Raw genomic sequence first — 15,617 nt, forward strand, 5'->3', positions numbered from 1 at the left:
TGTGCTGGCTGTGATTTCCCAGAATTCATTGGATTTGGGAATGGTCCCATCAGATTGCAAGTTGGCAAATGTTAGTCCACTTTTCAAGAGAGGACAGAAAGAGAAAACAGGGAACCACAGCCAGATAGCCTAAAATTGGAAAAATGCTGGAAGCTAGTTTTAAGGAAGTCTTATCATTAGAGCAAGTCAACATGGTTTTACTAAAGGCAAATTCTGTTTAACAAAGTTATTGACAGTTTTTTTGAGGATATAACTAGTAAGGTGGATAAAGGGGAACCGGTGGATATAGTATATCTGTACTTCCAAAAGGCTTTTGATAAGGTGCCACACAAAAGGTTAATAGGCAAGGTAAGTGTGCATGGAGTTAGCATGGATAGAAATTGGTTAATAGATAGGAAGCAGAGAATGGGCATAAATGGGACTTTTTCAAGTTGGCAGGTAGTGAAAAGTAGAGTGCCGCAAGGGTCAGTGTTGGTCCCTCAACTATTTACAAGTTATATGAATGATTTAGATGAAGAGACAGAGAGTAATGTGATGCTCTACTATCATTCCAGCTCAGGTTAACCTATTCAGAGATGAAACCTGGAATCTTTTGGCCTATGGCACAACAGACAATGCATTTACCAACTATGAAGTTACAGATCTTTAGTCCTATTTCTTTGCCATTAATAATCCCAAAATACTGAATGTAATCATCTGACAGTGTAAATGAAAAAAATACATTCAATTCCAAAGTTCTGAAAGATAATATTTTATTCACAGTGTCGATTCTTCCAGCCATCATGAAGACAATTGTTATGACTTTGGCTTTCTTTATGATCACAGGTATGTGCACACAATCCTTTACTCTCAATAGTTGAAGAAATAACACACCAGCTGTATACAAATAATGGTTTTGATTTGAAGGGAAGCATCTGGTGTCACCAAGTTTAATGGGTTCATTATTTTCTTTATTAAACTCGTAAATAATGATTTACATTCTTATGTATGCTACCTGTTAAACATTATAATAATAACATTCTAATAATAATGGTAACTGTAGAGCTGAAATATATCACAGTGTTTAGTCTGGCATTGTGTTTTATTTAGGAACTCTGTAAAAAAAAGTGCAAAATTAAAACTGGTCAAAGAATTGTGTGTACATCAGAGCTCATTAAATGTTTGAAACACTTAATGCACCATTTGTGTAGGTTCCTACACTAACTGAACAAAATACCTCAGCATTATTGCTGAAACCTCACACCTAACCTCAGAAGATGCTTCAGCTGACAATTGATATGTCAGTGCTGGAATACGATCTGGTTACTAACTTTACTGCTTAAATGACCTTTTTTATATATCTTTGTTATTATGGAATGTGGGCATTGCTGGCAAGGCCAGCATTTATTGTCCATCCTTAATTGCCCTTGAGAAGATGGTGGTGAGCCATCTGTCAATTGTATGAATCAAGATTAAGTGTTTACAGGTTGGGGAATTACTGTGCATATATCCCACCTTTTTCATTGGTTTTTGTAATGTATAAAGAGACACTTATTGATGCTGGTGGTGGGTTGCAGGAGCTAAACATTTGTAATGTCTCACTTTGTGAGCTAATCTAAAGCTGAGTAAAGTTTGACTTCATTAACTGGCTGTAAGAAGTTTAACATCGTCCTGTCGTCTTGAATCCTTGCAGTCTGCATGTGGTGTAGGTGCTTCCACTGCCCTGTTGGGCAGGGAGTCCTAACATTTTAATTGAGTGAAGGAATGACATATATTTCCAAGTCAAGATGATGCGTGACACAAGTAATTATCCAGTGTGTGACTTGGAGGGGAACTTGCAGGTGGTGGTGTCTCCATGCGTCTGCTGCCCTTGTCCTTCTAGGTGGTAGAGGTCCCTCACTTTGTTACAAAAATTCTGTGTAAATAGGATAGATAGTTTGATGTTAAAAAAATTAACTTAAGTCAGGTGACCTGTTTATGACTGTACCTTTGAGTTATTGGCCCTTATTTTTCATGGGTTATTTTTATTTTTGGAATCTATTATAACTGCTTTTTTTTAAGAAAGAAACTTTGCTCCCCTTCTAATTTTCTTCTTCCTGATGGGATGAAGTTCCATGGGTGCTAATTGCCCACTGATGCCCCACCCATTTTGTATTATGAGTGCAAACAATGGCGGGTGCTCCATATGTGAAGAGGGGGAATGGGGGGGGCGGGGGGGGGGGGGGGGGGGGGGGGGGGCATCATCACCAAACACTATCATGTTCTTATCTAGCAAATTATTTCTAGGAGGGGTCAATGGACAATGAACAGAAACTGATTTTTTTTTCCCCCTCTTGCTTAGAGGTACTGATGTCAGGTGTGATACTGGAATGGTAACCCACCAATGAGATAAATATCCAAACTACAGATAAAAGCTCAAACGTGATACATCTTTGCCTTAATCCTGACATCTCATGCATTCAGGCGGAAATTGTTGCGTTGCTTATGTTTGCATAAACTCCATTACATTCTCAAATTTGCAGATAACCCTCAGGAGAGGAACTATTTATTACACAGTAACCTTAGAGAATGTATGTAAGTTAATACCAATGAACCTGTGTTTTCCTAAATAAGGCAAAAATTATTGGCCTGTTGTTTTTTCTGTAAGTACTATAGAGTATGAACGTGACTCAAGCCTGGTTTAACGATTGTTACAATTAAGCTCTTTCTTCTTAAAGGAACTCAAGGTGCAGTCCTGTGGCAAGATGAGCCTCAAACTCGTCTGAATGAGTTGAAAAATACTCTTCAGGGCTACTTCACTCAAGTGAGTGACACAGCTCGAGACACTATTAATCATATCGATAACTCCGAGATTGGCAAGCAGCTCAAGTAAGTATTTAACCGTTACCAATGTTCAGGCAAACATTTGGCTATTCATAAAATAGAATAACTGTATGATCATAAAAGCAAAATACTGCAGATGCTGGAAGTCTGAAATAAAAACTGAAAATGCTGAAAAAACTCAGCAGGTCTGGTAGCATCTGTGGAGAGAGAAAAACAGAGTTAACATTTAGAGTTCAATATGACTCTTCTTCAGAGCTCTGAAGAAGAATCATTCAGACGTGAAACATTAACTCTGTTTCTCTCTCCCCAGATACTGCCAGACCTGTTGAGTTTTTCCAGAATTTCTGTTTTTATAACAATATGGTCATTTCCGTTAAGGTCAATACCGCCTGGTTTTGATAGAGACAATTAAAAATGATCATGAAGCCGAATGTTTTTGGCTAACTTACATTAGAATAGTTTCATTGGGCTGAATCTTAACCCAAAGAAAAGGGTGGGTTTCAGTCAGGTCTGGGGCCAGGGGTGACAGTGAAAGTCTGAAACCTGTTCCATGACACAAACACGCTTCCAACCCACTCACTTCTGGATTTAACTGAGGCTGGAAGTTGGCCTGGTGACTACCTCGAACCAAGGAGGGAGTTTGGAACTTTAAATATGATAACAAAGCCTCATTGTCCTGCACCTTTTGAGGCTTAACTCCTGCCGGCTGAGTTTCCTGAGTACTTGGAAAACCAGCAGCTTCCTTAAGGTGAGGACTTGATGGATTCGGGAGGTAAGCACCGTCGCACCCACCTCCTGGAACCAGGTGCCTGCCTGAGATGCCTGCATGATCAGGCACATTCCAAATTAGCCTCTGAGGCCACGAATTCACCACCATCATGCCCCCGCCCCCACCTCCCAAACAGCCAGCCCCATTATTAACTCCCTCCACAGGTCCCTATTATTGCCCTCCCAACCACCAAACTCTGATATCCAGTCTCCAGCCACCACCTGAACCCGATTTTCTCTCCACCCAGCCCCTCGATCACCTCTACCCCACCCCCCACAGCCAGGGGCCTGCTGATCAATGACTTCACTGACACACTGGAGTCGCATGTCTGGTAATCCCAAATTGCAGGTTCCCCATGACATTCTGATCAATTCACTTCTTGCAGCTCAGGTGAATAAAAATTCCCTATAGAGTCTTTTATAAAATTGCAAGTTCTGCTTAAGTGGTTCATTGTGTGCATATGTTGACTAAGAGTTGGATTAAAACTGACTGTAAAGCCATTAGCTTCCATCTCTATATGCAGCATATCAGTCCATGTATTATTTTGCCTGCATCCTAGATGGATGTTACCAATTGAGATATATTTACCTTCTCCCAACACTACTCAGATATCTTAAATTTTAAAAAGTATTAGGTGGGAGGTGCAAAGTACTTCAATTTTTTAAAAAAATACTAGTTTACTTAGGGTGCAACATATGACAAAGGTGGAGTCCTCATTGTAATTTTTGATTTTATTTGTAGCCTAAAAATTTCAGAGAGCTTGGAGAAACTCAACAACTATGTTACAGAGCTACAAAAGGTGGTAGCTCCTCTGTCAGATGAAATTCAAGAGCGATTACAGAAAGACGGCTTGAAGCTTGAGAAGAAGATTCAAGAGGACTTGGAAGAACTCAAAGTCAAAATCCTTCTGTACACTGATGACCTCCGTAACAGGGTCAACCAGAGTGTTGAGGAATACCAGGTTATGCTAGCACCCCTGGCCAGCAGTCTTAAGAAGCACGTTATTCAGAAAGCTAAAAACCTCCACCCTTTAGCTCAGAAGGTCCAGGAGAAAATCCAGACCAATATTCAGGACTTTCAAGTGAATGTTGCACCGTTTACTGAAAATGCTCGTGAAATGCTCAATCAACGTCTGGAGGAATTCCACCAGAAAGCTTCTCCTTTGACCGATGAACTGAGTGAAAAATTCTATCAAAACATGGAGGTGGTGAGAGAGTCATTCACTCCTCTGGCCCAGAACATCCAGGAGCATGTCACCCCATATGTTAAAGATCTTAAAAGCAAGTTGACCTCACTGTGGGAAACATTCCACCAAAACCTTAATCAAGAACAGTAGGACAAGCCAAAGAATCCAAATTGTACTTTGGACAATGATCGACCATGGTCTGTCTTGTTTCAGTGTTACCACATTAATATTCCAATGTTTAATTTAATACACACAGGTTTTATTTATGTACAGCCAGGATACCAAAATGCTGCATTAAAAAACACATACTACTATCTTTACAAGTAGAATGTAACACAGGTTGTTCCCATTCTTGGGAAAATTGCAGTCACAATCAGCTTCTACAGGCTACCTGGCATTAGGTGTGTCATTTCTAAATGCATACAATGACTTTACAATGGAGAAAGTCAGCATTAGTTGGTTACCAGGATATGCTGATCTCAGTGAGCATTATAAATTGCTCTTCTGCTACATTAATCTGATTTACTGCAGAAAATAAATTTGAGGGTATGTTTTAATAATAACTTTTAAATGTGTACTATCTCAATTTCATAATGTTCTCAGGTGTGTTATTATGTAATAAAATTACTTGTTAAATGTAAGTGTTTTCTCCATGTCTGCCTTTGCTACTGAAGTGATACACACGCAGTTGCACTGTTTACTCCGTGACTTCATTTGGAGCGACAGAATAGGTAGCGACCAGGACAGAAATAAAGGAAAATAAAGTGAAGTTATATCTTTGATGAGGAACCTAGGATTTAAACTTTCAGTTCTAGACAAGGTCAGTGCCTGGTCAACCAGTTAACCTGAGCTTCTACACAAATGCTGCAGGACCTGCTCATTCTTTCCAACCTTTTATTCATTTAGAGTTTATTCTTTCTGAATTTTACCCTTTCTCATTCGTTGGTTTTCTGTAATGTGCACACGAGCATGTTGGTGCAGATGGGCATCAGTGGCCATCTTGCATTGGCAGGTGTCACAGTGGGTGGAATTTTAAGGCCTCTCTCACTGGAGGGATTTTCCAGTCCCATCGAAGTCAATTGAGTTTTGAATGGCTCGCCATATTTTCTGACCCTGGCCCCGCCCCCTCCACAACAGGGCCGCAAAATTCTGCCAAGTGCTTCTCCATTAGTCTTGGATCAACGTGAGTGTGGAAAATTAAGCCAGCAGGCAATCTGCTGGAGGAGATGTATCTCTTTCAGTTCTTTTTATTTTATTCCCTTTTTTAAATTTGTTTTTAAACCTCATGAAGGAGAGAGTAATGAGGAAAAGGCGCATTTTCATTATTTTGCCCCCAGTGTCGGCATTGAGCACCATTGCTTGGTACAAAATAAAACTCTTCCTGTGCCCTGACAAGAAAGTTAACTGCCTTCCTTTGACATTCAAAAGTATTACTTTCGTCAAATATTCAACCATGAACATCCTGGGGGGGTCCTGATTGACCAGAAACATCACTGGACCAGCCACATAAATATTTTTGTTAAAAAAGCAGAACAGAAGCAGAGAACTCTGTGGTGGCCACACTCTGCTCCCACCTTTTCAGGTTGTTTCTTTTTTCCTAGATTTAGCACACAAACAATTATAGATCAGATATAATTAAAACGATGAATGAACAGGAGTGAGTCTTCTGACATTGCTTTTTCCCTGTTTTGATGCTTCTGAGTATCTAAGTTTAAATCTTAAACATCTGCAATGTTCCTTTCTGGAACTTCTTCAGTATATGATTCATCATAGGTTCCTGGTTAGGAGAAAAGAGTGATTCTTCAAATAGGGATCAAATCATTAATGAAATAAAATATATTTCTAACCAGGGAAGAGATGTTTACTGATTCTTTTTCAGTCTTAATTTACCTTTCTGCTTTAGTGATGCTAATTTCTTGCAACTGGTCATATTACAGAATTAGTCTTTAGAAAGTCCTGCAAAATGGGAAGGATTTAACTCCTCATGGTAGCAATAATCCAATCATTCTACAATGAAACTGTTATTGCTAAACTCCAAACATGTCATCCTATATGCTTAACCTCTTGCTTAGCACCAAGGTGCATTAGTGCAGGAGTGCTGCACTGACAGAGGTGCCGGCTTTTGATGAGACGTTAAACTGGGCCTCCAGATGGACATTAAAGATCCCACAGCACTGTTTGGAGAGCAGGGGGCCAGAATTTTCCGGCTGACGTGCGGATGGCATCGGCTGCATGTCAGAACGTAAAATGACGTGTGCCGACATCAGTGTGCGCCATCGCGATATTTCGGTGGGCGGGCGCGATCAGTTCACCCTCCATTAATTGATGAGCTCGTTAAGCCCCTTAACTTGCCAATTGTGTACGATTTTGAGGGGCCCGTGCGCACTTCGGGTTGGCTCACGGGCCCAATGGGAAGGCGGGTAGGAGATTATTTAAGAAAACTTTTGCAATGTCGGGATATGTGGACTGAGAGGGGTTGTTCATGTTTTTCAACAAGTTATATTTGATGAAAGTGTTTAAAACATACCTGTGTGATTGTCTGTAGTTCTCATCGATGTCCAAGAGGTTTTTGTGTAAAGTGAAAGCATTCTGCAGACAACATTCTTTTTCGGCCTTGCAGCTTTCCGGAGGCCTCCATTTAGCCTGGGGCTATGGGTTCTAACGTCTCCAGTGGAGGCAGCTCCCCTGAGGAGGAAGGGAGGGATAGAATCAGGAGGAGGCCAGGACTGGACAACTAGGCTCCAGAGGAGCCACCTTTGGGAGCACAGGTGCGGGCACAAGGGGTTGTCCAAGTGGGAGGGGCTGCAGAAGACGCCAAAATCTTGCTGCCAGGGTATACAGGCAGCAAAGCAGCTACCTCAGTAATGACTGAGGTGCAGTGCCGAAGAAGGCTCCATCTCTCAAGGGAGACAGTCAACTATATCTGTCAGATGATTGGCCCTGAGATCTCCCCTAACTGTGTGGGTGGACACCCCATGCGAGTGACTCTGAAGCTCACAGTCGCCCTCAACTTCTATGTCTCTGGCAACTTCCAGGGCTCGGTGGGTGATCTTTGTGGTGTCTCCCAATCAGCTGTCCACACTTGTCTCAAGCAGGTTACAGATGCTCTGTTCAGATGGGTATCCACCCTCATCCACTTCCGCTGCGACCAGGCAAGTCAGACACAGTGAGCCAGAGGCTTCGCAACCATTGCTGGCTTCCCCCGTGTCCAGGGTGCTATGGACTGTACACATGTGGCCATCAAGGTGCCAGCAGGTGAACCCGTCAACAGGAAGGGCTTCCACTCCGTGAATGCACAGATAGTGTGTGATCACAGGACGCTGATTCTACAAGTCTGTGCAAGGTACCCAGGCAGCTCCCACGATGCCTACATCCTCAGACACTCCCAGGTGCCGGGGCTCTTCAGTGCTCCAGACCAGCTGGATGGATAACTGCTGGGAGACAAGGGCTATCCCCTCAGAAGGTGCCTCTCCGCCATCCAAGAACAGAAGCCGAGCAGCGGTACAATAGGAGCCAAAGCTCCACAAGGGCTGTGGTGGAGAGAACCATCGGTCTTCTCAAGATGCGCTTCTGTTGTCTGGACCGCTCAGGGGGCGCACTCCAGTACCCCCCAGATCATGTCTCAGTGATAGTGGTTGCATGCTGCGTTCTCCACAATCTTGCGCTGGAAAGGGGGAATGCAGTTGATGACGAAGACCTTGACGCAGGGGATGTGGCTGCACATGATGAATCCAGCAGTGGCTCAGAGGATGAGGAAGCACAGGGCGATGATGAGCGGCAGTACGCCGACCTGCTACTACACCAAGGAGGCAGGGACACCCGGGACAATTCAATCCAAAGAACCTTCAGCCAGTTCCACACACATGGATCAGCAGGAGCAGCATCGCCTGGAACTTCCACAAGTGGCACATCTTCCACCTGTTCAGCTGCAAATAAGGGCTTAGTACAGAAACATCAATGTCCACTCAAACACTCATGATAAACATGTGAAAAATAAAAATGCAGCACAAACAAAAGACCCTCAGCCATGGTTACAAATGTGGACTTTATTTTGTCCAAACAAAAACACACACCACTTATTAGTGATCACAAAAATATGGGCCCCTATTCTAAGGCCAACACAAAATCACCAGTGACGAACCCGTGGAGTGCCTAAGTTGCCTTATGCCTTAAGCACCCTGCTTATGTTTGCGGGTGCTACGTCTTGGTGCCACCCCATCGCTCAGAGTGGCTTGAGAAACAGCTGCTGACTCTGCTGTCCTGTTGGCCTCGATGACGTTGGCAGCCGTCCTCTGGCCCGTGGAGCCTGTGATGGCCCCGCCTGGGAGGGAGTGGCCGGCTCCTGAACTAGCACCTCGCCAGTTGTTGCAGCCTTAACGGAAGAAACGTTGACTGGCAGAGGGGCGGAGGAGCTGCTGCCCTCATCCAGAGCGCCCTGAGAGGAGCTCGCAGCGACGACAGGCAGCTGCTGCACCAATGTGAGGTCCAAATCTATCTCCCTGCTCACTGCAGATGCATAGGCACCGAGCGCCGGCGCTTGGTGTCCACAACATCTCCCACAGTGGAACATACCACCTGTGGCTAGAACCGCTGGGAGAGCTTTGCAGGTCAGAGTGTAACCCAATCATAGTTTGATCCATTTGGTGGAAGCCCCTCTCTATGAGAGTCGCCAATCTCTCATTGAAGGAATCCTGATGCTCTGCCCTGAGGGCGGAATCTTCATGTGCACTCTGCCTAGACTCCTCTGTCGCAGAGAGCAACTGAACCATTCCCTCATGCAACCCTGCCAGATGCAAATGCATTTCCAGCAGCCTTTCCTGCAGCTGCTGCAATGGGGACAACTCCAGAGGCACGTCATCAGTACCGGACTCAGCATGTGCCACGTCCCCTGCAGTCCTCCTGTTGCTGGAGCCATCGGCACTCTCTGCCCCTACCATCTTCTCCAGCGATCGTGATGTGTCCTCTCCACTGTGACCCGGACACTAGACGACGGTAATGTGCGTGTGTCTGCGATGGTGCCTGGCTGGCTGAAATGATGTGCCGCAAGTTGCCCTCAGGTGTGGAAGGGGGGCCGCGGGGTCAAGGTGCGGGTCGCTCTGGTGGTGATGCTGAAATTAACAATAAGGACAGTGCATCAGTTAGTGGACAGTCAGTTCAACCTTTTATCCCTTTCCCTCCCGCAGCCTCATAAGTCACTCACCTAAGGAGAAGAACATTGGTGAGTTGAAAAAGTGTCACGACGAGCCCCAGACATTAAACACACATGCAGCCAGGCTGGTCAGATGGCCTCAGGAATGCCACATGGCATGTCATGAACCAGAGGAGTGGGGAGAGTGCAGAGGTACCTGACCTGGATGCACTGAGGCCTGGATAGTTATGAGGCTGAGGAAACATCACAAACAGTAACGACACTTGGCGTCGATCACAGGAGATCGAGAGGTCACATTATTGGCCTTCATTCCGTAAGGAGGGGCATAGACCGGGTGGGCAGAAGGCAACATTTCTCCTTGGTGCAGGGATGAGTAACGTGGTGGCAATTATCTAAGTCGAGTGCCATGAGGTTCACAGCTGAGGTGCTGAGAACCTTTTGGACAAAGTAATGTGGGGCGCACTGGCTGAAAGGGTGCTGGAGGTCCCAAACCCCCTCAGATGAAATAAGTCTTTGGCTGTGCAGCAGCGATGCCATGGCAGGTTAGACCATGGGGATAATGGTCACAAATGGGATAAGGTGACTTTGGAAGGGGGTGGAGACGCGAATCCTCAGGGGGACGAGGGACCCTCCTGTATGTCCCATGTGTCAGACTGTCTCAGTCTGTGAATGAGCATTGTTGCAGCATTAACAATTGCAGCAACCATCAGTGGTTTGGATGGTGGGCAGACAGTGTGGATGGGACTGTGGACCTCAAATACCTGCCCACTGGACCCCAGCCTCACTGCCCTCGGCCGCCCTGGCCTCTTGACTGCTGCCCAGCTCCATGGCCCTGCTCCTCGAAGGGTGTGAGGCACTGCAGGAGGGCACGCCCACCACCAGTCTTCTGGTGCTCCCGGGCATTATGGTGAGTTTTTGCCTGCAAAACAGAGAAGAGGGTTTATTGGGGCTGATCGCTCATGTACTCTGCACGCACATGCCACACCCCAACCACAGTGGCCCATCTGAGGCCTCCAGCAGCTCCTGTCCACACTACTGGTGATCGGTCCCAAGAAGATAGTATGGCTGCTCCCAACTCCCTCCCCCGATGGACACCATTGAACACATTCAGCATCCATCACTTTCAATAACACAGGAATCTTAGCACCCATGGCAAGGAGGCGCAACTAGGTGCGGCGCTGATGCCAGCAGATGGCACTTGCCCAAAACACGTTGGGGCTCCCCTTGGATCATCTCATTACCATCAATATGACATGTGTTGGAGTTCTGAGTATGTGTCTAGTGGGCCCCCCTGCAGGTTGCCCCCAGACTACTCAAATGCCACAAAGACCAACATATTCTCCTCAACCACTAAGGCTGATGTAAGCATGGTCAGTATCCATTTGCCCACCCAGCGTGCAACAGATGCCCTATGCAGTAACGACAGCAAGACGTGGTATGGGGGGGGTGGGGGGGGGTGCGGGGGGGAGGTGAAAGGCTAAGGCTGCCTCCTGAGTCAAATTGCCAAGACAGACATGGTACTCACCCGTCCAGAGTGCAGCAAATCATTGAATCTTTTCCTGCACTGGGTGCCAGTGCGCTGCACATCATCATGGGCGCTGACAGCGTTACCCACCTCCTCCCACACCTGGCTGGGACATGGGAAGGGTGCTCCTCCTCCCATCCTCTGGATACAGAACATGCCGATGGATGCCCACCTCTTGGAGGAGGACAGCAAGGCAGGCATCTGAAAATCTGGGGGCACAGTGGCCTCTCCTGCAGCCTGCCCCCCTCCTCCTGCTCATGCTGCTGTCCACTCGGACCTCCCTCCTTCTCTCTACGAGTGGCCATGGTGCACTGCTTCTCTTTATACAGGCTGCTGGCTTCCCATTGGAACCGGTAGTCTGAGCACGCCCGCCCCCGCGACTATTTTGCCATTCTCCATGGGAGTCGCTTCCCGCTGGGTGGGCCTTAATTGGCCCGCCCGCGGAGAATGGCGGCACGGCCTGTTTCTCCAGCAGCAATCGGCTGCCTGCTGGCAAACAGAAAATTCTGCCCAGGGAGTTCTACCCGGTGTCAGGACTAGCATTTATCTCTCAACCAACATCACAAAAGTAGATTATATGGTCGTTATCATGTTGCTGTTTGTGGGAGATTGCTGCATGCAAATTAGCTGCTGTGCTTCCTACATGATAACAGTGACTACGCTTTAAAATAATATGACCCTAGTGTGTTTTGGATTGTCCTGAGGTTGTGAAAGGCACTATATAAATGCAAGTCTTGTTTTAGATCATCCCAGTGTTAAAATCCATATTCATCAGATTGACTGCGCTAACTCATCCCTTTCCCAGGATGGCAAAACCGTGAAACCATCTTGTCTCCCTCACTTGTCGCTTTCTGTTGCAGTCGTGTTTGGGGTCATCTAACCACTTCTTACAATTTAGGCATGTTTTACGTTATGTTACATCCCCACCCTCATCAAAAAAAAATTCGCAGTAATAAATTGAAATTCAGACTTCATATGACATTCTCAAAATCCTCAAGGTTTGTGTATAAAGGTCATCTGCATCCATTGATTGTAAGGCACTTTGAACATATTAGTGACATCCTAACAAGCAATTAACGTATCAAGAATTAGGTAGGTGATTTACAGAGTGTATTCAGTACTCTGTCTTTAAATTTATTAACTAACCTGAGTTACAAATGCTGCCAGTAAAATGTTTTTCACTGCAAAGTCCTTCTATAACTCAAAGGCAGTGTTAGAAGGGCGAAGTCAATATTTCTTTTAGTCTGAGCTATATTTCTTTCACAATTTCAATTACAAGTGTTCGGAACAGGAACATTCTCTTTATTTTGCTTGATTTGTGCCATTTTAATATTAGCATGTCAGAAAGAAAGAGCCTGCATTTATTTAGCCTCTTTCATGACCTTATAACATCTCAACCAAGGGAGTACTTAAGTGTAGTCACTGTTGTAATGTAGGGAAACTTGGCAGCCAATTTGAGAACAGCATGCTCCCACAAATGGTAATTAAATAAATGTCCAGATGATCCATTTTAATGATGTTGGTTGAGGGGCAAATAGCCAGGGTTAAAACTTTTCACAACCACCCTCAGCATCAGCCAGTACCATTCCCTCACTCATTGCTGTCTTCAACAGTTGGAACTCTTTTGGGTCCAAACCAACTAAACTAAATTAACAAATCAGGGGACAAATGAAAAGGCAACGCCTTAAAGGGAAACTGCAAAGACAAAAGACAAAATTTAAAGGAAACTTACCAACATTAAATCAAAATGTGATTAAGGGGATCAATGAAACACACCAGTCCCCACGGTGCCCACCGAGTACAGAAGACCTTGATCTCCCTCTCCCTCTCCAGGGACACCCAGTCACAAATGTAGCCACGGAAGAAGGGCATCAGTTGGGTCGGACGATCCCCTCGATCACTCGCTGCCTGGACCTGTTAATGACTAACTTGGCCAGGCCCAGGAGCAGGTTCAAGGAGGTCCTCCTCCCTCCTGGCCCACCCTTTGGAGATTATCTTTCAGCACTCCTTTGCAATCAGAGACAGATACAAGAAAAGTGTTGTAATCTGACAGACAGTCCTTGTCTTGACTCTTAAATCCAACGTTTCCGTCATAATCTTTTTTGTCTAACTTATCAATGGCTAGTGTTCTCCCTTTCTTCTTGCTAAGCACCAGATATATTGAATACATAATCTTCCTCCTCCCTATGTTCCCACTGTTGAAATAAAAACTTAAATCACCACTATGTTCTCCAATTTTAAATATTTGCATGCATTTCACCCTTCTCCTACAATCAATAGGCATCCAAAAATTAAGTTTAGCATGACCCAGCCACTACTGTATCTATCGTGTCTTTGCTCCTACTTTTCAATATTGTTGGTTTTCTGAACTTCTGGCCTTAGCTTTTCCGACAGGACCCTCTTTTAGAAAAATGCTTTTACCAGGTGCAAGCCAAAGACCTGTTTATTGTCCTTTATTCCTGTATCAGATAAACATCAGTTTTAACTCATTTGAATTCTCCCACATCTCCCTCAAGCCATCCTGATGTGAAGCAGTTGTGGCAAGATCCCCATAAGAACTCTTGGGCTGCCAAGCTCACGGAGGCTGTCAGGAGAGAGGAAGACGAAGTGGCTTCCTCTCAGGATGTTTGTATAATCCCCCATTCTATCTTAGCCCCTCAAATTGATGACATGACTAGACAGTATGGAATTACTAATAACTGCTACATTGTCAGATGTGACTGTAAGTTTCCAGTACAAGTGACCCTCTCACTAAAAGTTCATGTAAACGTGGTCAAAAACCATTTGAGCAGTCATTGAGTGGCACCCCTTCCTGTTGAGTTTTTCATTAGAATTAATATGTGGAGTGCTGATGGTCATTTGGTCTATTGATACCTGCCTTAATTCTCAGAAGGCTGACAGGTGACCAAAGCTCTGTGTCCTCGCCAGTTGCTGTTTCCTTATCAGATGGAAAGTGATAATGGTAGTTCTGGCAAACATGGTACTAGCGCCTTCCTTTGTGAATTGTGGATGGTGTTTCTGGCTGAGTGTCTTTGGGTTTCTGGCTGAGTGTCTTTGGTGCAGAAGGAATGCACTGCCTTGAGGCTTAAGAGCATTGCAGTCTTCACCTTTAAGGAAAGGGCCAACTCTGCCCTTGAAACAATCTGCAGGTTGGTGCACAGCAAGTGACATTGCACAGCTCCTGCCCCTATAGTGAAGTAGGGGTGACAATTCTCAATTCCTTCGCAGGACGTGGGTGTCACTGGCAAGGCCAACATTTGTCGCTCATCCCTAACTGCCCTTGAGGTCATGGTGGTGGGCCACCTACCAGAGCTGCTGCAGTCCATCTGGTGTAGGTAAGCCCACAGTGCTGTCAGGAAGTGAGTTCCAAACTTTGGATCCAGCATCAGTGACGGAACAGTGATACGGGGCAGGATTTTCAGGTCGCCCGACGGGCCCGGGAGTGGCTGGGAAACGGTCCCCTGTCTGCAACTTCAATGAACGGGCAGCGAGTGTGCAAGGTACACTGAGAAGCTCAGAGCTGCCAGGGTCGGCGGGGGGGGCGGCGGGAGGAGTGTGAACTCAGAAGTCTGCGCGTGTGTGTGGGGGAGGGCGCACGGAAAGCTCCCAGAAGGCGGGGAGCTGTCTCCGGGAGCTGAAGTATTTTAAGCCAATGAATAAAGTTTTTTTGAAAATCCAGGAAAAATATACACACTGCGGACACTCTTACCTTAACGTGCATGTGTGAAAAATTCTGCCCCCAAATCTTTTAAAAATTTAATGACGGAAAACTTATCCCACCCCCGCCGAGGTTTCCTAAAAAATCCACAAGCTGCCTGGTCCATTTGCCCGCACGCCAACTGTAACGGTGGACAGGCAGCGAAAGATGCAGGTTGATTAATTGATTAATGGCCTTAATAAGCCTCTTAATTGTTAGCGGGCGCGCTGCCAACTCTCGGGCACGCCCGCCGACCAAAATGCCACTTGCTATTTCACGCTCGGGCGTGTTGGGCGCGTGCCTGCATGCCAGGTAGAAAATCCTGCCCATTAGTTCCAAGTCAAGATGGTGTGTTACTTGGAGGGGAACTTGCAGGTAGTGGTGTTCCCATGCTCTGCTACCCTTGTCCTTCTAGAGATTGCGAGTTTGGAAGGTGCTGTTAAAAGAGCCTTGGTGAATTGCTACAGTGCATCTTGTACACGCTGCTGT

General features: G+C 45.6%; 1 protein-coding gene across 1 annotated transcript; it reads left to right on the forward strand.

Annotated features, from left to right (window-relative positions):
* The first annotated feature begins 782 nt into the window (after positions 1–782).
* On the forward strand, positions 783–4,907 carry LOC121269563 (apolipoprotein A-I-like). The gene is made up of 3 exons (XM_041174262.1): positions 783–825; positions 2,697–2,847; positions 4,313–4,907. Exons 1-3 carry the CDS (start codon positions 783–785, stop codon positions 4,905–4,907), a joined length of 789 nt encoding a protein of 262 aa, XP_041030196.1.
* The last annotated feature ends 10,710 nt before the right edge of the window (positions 4,908–15,617 follow it).

This window comes from Carcharodon carcharias, chromosome 25 (genome assembly GCF_017639515.1).
Source record: "Carcharodon carcharias isolate sCarCar2 chromosome 25, sCarCar2.pri, whole genome shotgun sequence".
Taxonomy (NCBI): domain Eukaryota; kingdom Metazoa; phylum Chordata; class Chondrichthyes; order Lamniformes; family Lamnidae; genus Carcharodon; species Carcharodon carcharias.

Excerpts from the sequence above, each read along its gene's own strand:
- LOC121269563 (XM_041174262.1), top strand. The coding sequence starts at position 783 with ATGAAGACAATTGTTATGACTTTGGCTTTCTTTATGATCACAG. Across the intron at positions 826-2,696 it reads GGCTTTCTTTATGATCACAG|GAACTCAAGGTGCAGTCCTG; the intron begins GTATGTGCACAC and ends TTCTTCTTAAAG. Across the intron at positions 2,848-4,312 it reads GAGATTGGCAAGCAGCTCAA|CCTAAAAATTTCAGAGAGCT; the intron begins GTAAGTATTTAA and ends TTTTATTTGTAG.